The sequence below is a fragment of the Protobothrops mucrosquamatus genome, unplaced genomic scaffold (genome assembly GCF_001527695.2).
Source record: "Protobothrops mucrosquamatus isolate PMUCROS unplaced genomic scaffold, P.Mucros_1.0 scaffold108, whole genome shotgun sequence".
Classification (NCBI taxonomy): domain Eukaryota; kingdom Metazoa; phylum Chordata; class Lepidosauria; order Squamata; family Viperidae; genus Protobothrops; species Protobothrops mucrosquamatus.
The window spans coordinates 57,329-65,662 of NW_015386480.1; the positions used below are offsets into that span (position 1 = coordinate 57,329).

General features: G+C 37.9%; 1 protein-coding gene across 1 annotated transcript in view; it reads left to right on the forward strand.

Annotated features, from left to right (window-relative positions):
• The window catches only part of LOC107284615 (heat shock factor protein 3), a 54,507-nt gene that overhangs the window by 14,574 nt on the left and 31,599 nt on the right, over positions 1–8,334 (forward strand). The window contains exons 4-6 of the mRNA XM_015812706.1: positions 2,788–2,912; positions 3,855–3,930; positions 5,689–5,750. Coding sequence (XP_015668192.1) covers positions 2,788–2,912; positions 3,855–3,930; positions 5,689–5,750 — 263 coding nt within the window. The remainder of the gene's footprint in view (positions 1–2,787; positions 2,913–3,854; positions 3,931–5,688; positions 5,751–8,334) is intronic.

Below are 8,334 nucleotides of genomic sequence, written 5' to 3' on the forward strand. Positions count from 1 at the left end.
TCTCACCTACATCGTCCACATGGGACGACTCGGGAACTCAACTCCTACCCCGGGCAGCTCACCTATCCCCTTATGCCCAGGGGAAGGGTATCAAGCCGTTTGACAGCTGATGCTAGCTGTCAAAACGGCTTTTACGCTGAAACAGGCGGGAGGCAGCAACAGCTGCGTCCGACGAGGTCGCCTGCCACCGGAAGTCTCCATTCTGGTTGTCTTATCATAGGTCCCGTTACAGTCTTATTTTAGTTTATTTCTCCTACCAAATTCTAGGTATTCTTACTGGTTAAGATTTTCTCAAAAATTAATTATATTTAAAAACTTAACTCTATTTTTCCATATGAACATCTCACACTTTTTACATTTCTTCAATAGATAAAACAATGAAAAAAAAGAGAGCAAGAGTAAAGAAACATAAAAAATAACATACTACTTAAAATATATATCCCTCCTAAGCTAATATATATTTATTTCCTAAATTTCTTATTCTTTTTAACCATAATTAAAAATATGTTTAATCTTTAAATATTCCATTTAATACATCTAGTCATCTGGTTCTTTAACTCTTATTCAAAACATTTTTATCCATTATAATTTTCTTAAACTCAATCACACTTAAGTATCTAAAATTTCCTTTATCTAAGTCATTTCAACTTTTTTATATTACTCATGTCAAGAAAGAGAACAAAAAAAGGGGGGGGAAAACCCATACTATATTATTTAGGGAATTCATCCCTCTTAGAATGACATATATATTCCAAAACCTTTCTATTTCTTTAACCATATTTAAACAAATTTCTTTTTTAAATATTCTCTCTGGTAAGTCCCATCATCTATTTTCTTGGTTTCCACTTTAGTCTTTTTCTTTTGCCCAGTACCTTTCTTAATCAATGTATTTTGCTGAATCAAAAAGTTTTTCCGTATGTTTGTAAATATTGCTGTAGATATAAAAAGTAAATCAGGTGAAGTGTCTTTGTACAGGGCTTCTGCCTTTCCATGTTTCTTGAAAATCTTTTTCTTTCTCTCTGCTTCTCTTATCATTTCCTTTCTCTCCAATGTTCCTGACATCTCTACAATCCCTTTATTCAATCAGTTTTCTTATCCTCAGATTTATTTTGTAGTCTTAAGGGATAAGTTGTTTTTTCCAATTGTTGTGAATTTTTTTCCACTAGGATTAAATCATGTTTCCTTGTTTTGTTAAGTTCCATCTTTAAGTCTCTATTCTCAATTCTATATCCATTTATCTGTTTTATCTGCTCCTTCTCTGTTGTTGTTTTCTGGAAAAATTTTTGTTGTAGAATTAACTTTATATTTTCAAAGTTACCGTATTTTGGATTTCTTTGTGGTTTAAAGTCATTGTTGTTTGAATTAGTTGCAGTATACTATATATCTCCTCCTGTGAAGTATTTATGTTTTCTTGATATGTTCTTTCTACATGTCTCTGATCCATGATGGCCAAGAATTTGAGTTTTTCTCTTCCTTTCTTTTCTCTGCAAATAGCTTTAGAATCCCAATTAAATAGATATTTGTAATCCAAATAGTTCAAAGAAGATTTTTTTTCTGAAATGTATAATTCTCTCTTTGTCTACAGCCCAGATTATTGTCTTTTTTGTCACAGCTGTTCTTTGTTGTTAAAACTTTGAAGGTCACAAACACAGATTAGCTTTTCCTAGATTTTGCCAAGTCTTATATTAAAATCATAGCTGTCATAGTCTTCATCCACCACTAGGTGTTAGCAACTATTTGTTTTTCAATTTCCAAAATGAACAAATCTTTAAAATGAGAGTCTTAACCATTCAAACAATTTTAGATTTATCCAGTTTTAAGTTTTAAATTTCAGGTTTTATATTTAATTCACTTCCATATATTTTGATCCTCCATAAAAAGATTAATTCATCACTTCCTAGTATAAGGGTGGGACGGAAATCCCCCTCCTTCCCTTTCAGAGGTATTTTGCTTCTTGAGGATCTTTTCCAGGAAATTAAATGTAGAATAGAAATTGAGAATTGTTCAAAGGCAAACAAAACATGATTCAAACAGAGAATTGTCCAAAGGGAAACAGAGCAAGATTCAAACAGAATTGTTTACAGGCAAGGCAAACAGAACATGATTCCATGAAACTTGAGTCCTTTGCAAACGGTTGCCTAGAGCAGTCAGCACCGCCCACACTGTCCCTTTTTATTATGCAGCCCCAAGGCGTGGCATCTCAGTGCCTTCTCCTTTGCCCTTGGAGTCTCCCCATTACCTCCCTCTATCCTGCTCTTGTTGCCTGTCTGCGTTTGCGAGCGTCTATGATGTCTTCCAGCTGTGAGTCCTCAGAGTCTGACTCAGCTTCCCAGCACAGCTTGGTCTCAGCCTGAGCACGAGTGGAGGGGCCAGGCTCTTCATCAGATTGTAAGTCCTGGAGCTCATCAGAGCCTTCCTCCAATTCTGATGGCTCTCCAGGCCCCTCCTCCTCTTCCTCCTCCTCTGATTCCCCAGACTAAGCTGCTGGGTCCACTGGCTGGCACGGAATCACAACAGCCTTTTCCTTTTACACTTGTGTGAGTGCTTTTCTTAATGGGATGTTGCAATCCTGCTTTCTCAGTACAATTCTGGTACTGAGGTAGGTGAGTGCCCAGGTAGCTATTCCTGAGTGGGCATAAACAGCAGCTTTGGGTTATCATCTATGATTGGCAAGGGGAAGGTTGTGTGTCTGCATGTTTTCAGTGTCTTCCTTATGAGTCAAATTTCAATTGCGTTTGTTCCTTATAAACATGTTCATCTTATCATATTCAGTCTACTCTGTCATAGGTGGCCACAGTAAGGCCGGAAGATCTCAAAATCTGTCCAGACGACTTGCACAAAGTGTTGTTGGAGGTCCAGGAGATGAGAGAGCAGCAGAACAACATGGACATCAAGCTGGAAAGTATGAAAAGGTGCAGCACCCTAAATGCAGCATGAACAAGTATTTGAGAGGCAAATCATGAGAGGAGTTTTCCACCCCATCTATAGAGCTGCGGATAAAATGAAGGGATTCCCTGAGTACAGAAAGGTGGACTTGTTGGCATCCACCCACTTGGAAAAGGAAATAAAGGCTCTTGCTATTGTGGATACTAATAATTGCAAATCTAGGAGGAAGATTGTTTTCTTATTAATTTTCGTGTCCTCTGTCCCCCAAGATCTTGCTCCTGCTGGTTGCTGAGTTGGCCTGCTCAGTTGCAGAATTTTACCTGAGATTTCACTCCCCTGCAAGTTTAACTGTTGTCCTTTAATGTTTTAACTAAGAATGGTCTAGTGTGGGAAGTGAAAAGATTCATAATCATTGGGAGAGCAGAAGGTGACCTAAGTCTATAAAAAGCTGCCTGATGAAGGGCTGGACTGATAGGCTGTGTAATCCTTTAATGTCTACAGATACAAAGCTTTCTGCCTGTTCCTTTCCAAAGAAATCATTCTTCTTGGAAATGCTGGTGTTTTTTGCCTGCAGGATGAATATTTTGCCCCTGAGCAGTGATCTCTTGTGACTTTGGCCTTCCAAGTCTCCATTTAAAGGATCTCATGGAGCAGAGCTGAGAAACACCCTTCCTCAGAACCCTGGCAGTTACTGTAGTTCAAGCATGATTAAGTGAACCCCTTCCTCACATCATTTCAGAAAAAGCCTCTTTTTGCCCCACAAGCTTCCAGGGAAAAGTCCTGTGGCATCTCCTTTTCCATTCTGGGTCTTTTAAGCTGGTTAGTCTCCTTCTGCTTTCATGCATCCTTCTTCCCTTAAGTGCAGCAACCCAAATCATCTTCTTGCAAAAGTCTCTACTGGACTACCCTGAACCCTTGGAAGTCTGCTCACTTTCATCCTCTTGCCTCTTTCTGCTCTTTGTTTCTAGGGAAAACAAAGCCCTCTGGAAAGAGGTTGCCTGTCTGCGCCAGAAGCACAACCACCAGCAGCAGCTCTTGTCGAAGGTATGGTGAACAGTCTGGCCTTGGCTTGGAGCCCTCCTCTGCTCCAGAGCGGCTGTCCCCCACATGGAGCCCTCCAGCCCCACCATCCTGTTGCCGCCAGGAGTCAGTTGATCCAGGACAGGTCCTAAGAATGTTCTAGCCTGTTCCAGTGCTTAGAAGAAGAGCACCTAGTCCAAATGCAAGATATAACTTTTTCTCAGAAACCCCCAGATTCCTAGAGATACTGAAAGGAAGAGACTCAACAGAGAGTCACAGAAGGTCTCCCTGGGCTGGAAAGCTGAAGTGTGGAAGTCCTGCTGATTACTTGGAAGGACTGGAATAGAAGAAAAATAGCAAAAGAAAAGTCCTGGAGATCTTTTAAAATATTAAAATCAGTGTGTGGTCTAGATAAATCATTTTGCAGTAGATAGGCCATTGATTCAGAAGTTTCACTGAACCAAGAAAGGAACAACCATTAAATTGCAGGCAAATTTTGTTGGTTGAAAAAGGTGTGTTTTCTAGTACATCGAATCACCCTATAATTTCATATTATTCTCTGCATCTTGGTTCAGGCTGAATGCATCAAGTCAATCTCCGAGTGTGTAAGAAAAGTCCCACAATAAGATTCATGCACAGGGCAAAAAACAGTATTCTGAATCAGGTAAATAAAGGGGCCTGATTAGAGAATCAAAAGAAATATAGGAACTAAAAGCTCACTGTGCAGTGAACAAAATTTCTTTTAGTTGCATTCTGAGTGGCAAGGAAAATCAGAAGTAGTTAAATCCCTATGCAGTGAAACTCACAGAGATTGATTGAAACTGCCTTTACTCATAGTTGAAAGGAGATTTAGAGTATTTTGTAGAACATTTCCAGTAAATGACTCCCTTTGTCCAGGTTTATGCAACACTCAGAGACACCACTGTCAAAGACAAATGGGGAGAAAAGATGAAACGAAGCAGCTTTGAACATCTTTATAGTAGTCATCTTTAAGGAAATATTGTGCAGAGGGAAGACATCCCATAGAGGAAAGCTGCTGGATTAGGTCCTGTAATTGGGAGTTCTCTCTGGTGCAAGAGAGAACGGAAGAGAATTGCAGGGGGTCCCAAATCTGGAGCAGATTTGTCTGCTGACATTGAAGAAGTGGTAGCAAAGATGTTGCCAATGTGATCCATTGCTTTGTTAATACATCTTCTGACCTGATGGCATGTAAGGTGGTGAATGATAATTCAGTCCATGTATTATCAAAATCCTCAATTATTCCAATAAAGGTAAATAATTGCACTGATTAAGGTGTTGGACCAGGACCAGGAAGTGTGAGGTTCAGGTTCACCCTCAGCATTGGGGTTCTTCAACAGATACATTCCCTCACCCCGTCTCTCTTAGGGGTATAAGGTGAAGGAGGCTTCTTAAATAAACTACTTTGAACTCAGAGATAAAAGATGAAATATATATCTAGCAAATAAATATATGGTGAAATATTCAACTACTAGTAGAAGCTTTAGTTATTGTAATTATGAGTGATAGGATTTTAAAAATCTGTGCAGATCTTCAATTTTATGTAAGATGGTCTGTGATGATAGCATATCATTATGTATATACGTGTAGTGTGTTTGTATTATTTATTTGAAGGAGGTATGAGTTAAAGGCAGGAGTTAATGAAAAGTTTTTAATACCTTTGCCAGTTCTAGTTTGCACCACTGAATATTGTTCTTGTACTTAATTTTGAGGGTATGATGGTTGAGTTGAGAGAGGATTGTTACTTTTCCCCTCTTCTTTCAGATCCTTGAATTTATACTGGGTTTAATGAGTGGAAACTGCATTTTGGGGCTCAAAAGAAAAAGGTAATTGCTCACTTTGTACTTCTGTTGCTATTCAAAATGAGCTGAAAAGCATTCTTAAACTTCATTAAACAGGCTCCTTCCTCCCTGTTAAGAGGAAGCAAATGGAACAGTTGAAATGGTTCCAAAATGCTGCTCATCCTGCTTCTATTTCTGATTACTTTGCCTGTCTTTTCATGGTCTCTTTGTGAACATTATTTTTACCTGTGTTAAGAGTATTTGTGGCTGCTCAGGCCACACCCTCTGCTTATGGTTTGTTGTAAACATGCCAGACACTTGAGTTGACTTCTTTCTGAACTTTCATCTTGATTTATTTTGGGCTTTGTAGCAATCTGTCAGATGCTTCTCTTACCAGAAAAAGAACTCAAAGACCCGCAGCTTGTTTTAGGTTTGGTTTTCTTCTTAGCATCAGGTGAAAATTGCTGAAACTGAAACTTGAAACCTGAACAGGCCAGGGATGCTCTCTACGAGCCACAGGGAAATGGGTAAGAGCAGAGAAAACGTGGCTGCATTTCCTCCAGGTCTTAGACTTCAAAGGAGCATATTGTATGAACCCCTTCTGTACTTCCCTTACTGAGGAAATTATGCAGAAGGATATGAAGGTTTAAAGCTAATTAAAGTTTTAAAACTAAAGCTAAAACTAATTTCAGTGGGTGGCTGAGCTTCAGCTTGTAGACCCAGAGACTGCAGAGCTGGCAGAGAGCTGGCCAGTGGCTTCTTCCAATTGGGAATGTTCAGACGATTGTGTCCAGATGTTGAACTCATGTCCTTTTTATTCATGTGCACAGAAAAAACATTTTGGATGGTTATAATTAGTGGGGGTTCCAAAAAGGGGTAGGTGCATTTGGAAAGCAGATGGTCTTTCATTCTACGTTAAAATAAATGGCTGTGGTACATTTTCCAAGGCAAGAACTTCTCATATGAGAAAATTATGATTTCCTTTTCATTTGAGCACAAGAAAGGGCTGCCTTGGATTTTCTCACTCATATTTATTGGCTGGAGACTATACTATATTCCAGATGTAAGTGGTTCCTAGGAAACGTCAGTCCGTTTTAATGCAATAATGATTATGCCTTGATTGTGCTGAAAGCCTGCCTCAATTTTGGTTCCTAAATGCTGTGAATTGCCAGCTATGATTTCAAAGCTCAGGCTATCAAAACCCGTAATCCTTCCGGCTGCTTTTATATTTTTAGATGCTGAAAAAGCATTTGATCAATTGGATTAGGTTTTTTTGTTTCAGGTTATAGATAGAATGAATTTTGGGGAAAAATTTTTGTCTGCTCTTAAGGCTATCTATCAACAGCAATCAGCACAGATTATAGTCAATGGGGGGGGGTAACAGAAGCATTTAAAATTGAAAAAGGAACTAGACAAGGATGTCCATTATCCCCATTGTTATTTGTGTTAACAATGGAGATTTTGTTAATCAAAATTCGTGAGTCTTCTATAATAAAATGAATTAAGGTTAATAAGATTGATTATAGATTAAGAGCTTTTGCAGATGACTTAGTGTTAACATTAACTCAGCCGATAGATTCGGTAATTGATTTGGTTGAAATTATTGCACAATATGGGAAAGTTTCTGGTTTTAAGGTTAATTGTAACAAGACTATTACCGAAAAACATGTCCAGGGACGATAAAGATATGTTAGTTACACTTACAGGTTTTGAGATGGTTAAAAAGATAAAATATCTAGGAGTTTATATTACAGCTTCTAATGCCAAATTGTACAAGAAGCCTTATGGGTTAAGGTGCAAAAGGATTTAAATGATTGGAAAAAATTGCAATTATCTTTGTTGGGAAGAATTTCAGCAGTAAAAATGAATGTTCTTCCTAAATTTCTTTTCTTGTTTCAAATGATTCCTATTTTAAAAAAAGATGCTAATTTGGAGGGATGGCAAAAGGGTATCAATAAGTTTATCTGGGCGGGCAAAAAACCAAGAGTTAGGTTCAAGATTATGCAGGATATAAGGGAACGAGGTGGACTTAAAGTCCCCAACTTAAAATTATATTATGATGCGGTGGTTTTGACATGGATTAGTGATTAGTTAAATTTGACAAATAGAAATATACTTTCTCTTGAAGGATGGGACTTGTTATTTGGTTGGCAGGCATATCTAATTTATGATAAAAAAGTAGACAGAAATTTTAAGGCTCATATTTTAAGAAGTGCCTTACTTCGAGTTTAGAAGAAATATTATTATAGAATAAATTATAAGATCCCTATTTGGGCAAGTCCAGGACAGATAATAGAGGGGATATCTAGGGGAGTTAATTTGGATAAAGTTTCTTATAAGCAACTACTCTTTCCGGTAGGACGAGATTGGCAACTTAAATCTTTAGTAAATTTGAAACAAGAAAATATTGAATATTCTTGGTTTTATTATAACCAATTGTCAATGAGGTGGCGTTTGGATCAAAAAGTTGGTATTACAGTACAGGATGTAAATTTGATGAAACAGATTAGAGATCAATCTCAAGCTCATATAAAAAGAATTTATAGTGCATTGGTTGAATTGGATTCAGAAACAGAATTGGTGAAGGATTGTATGATAAAATGGGCTCAAAATATACAAGAACCGATCC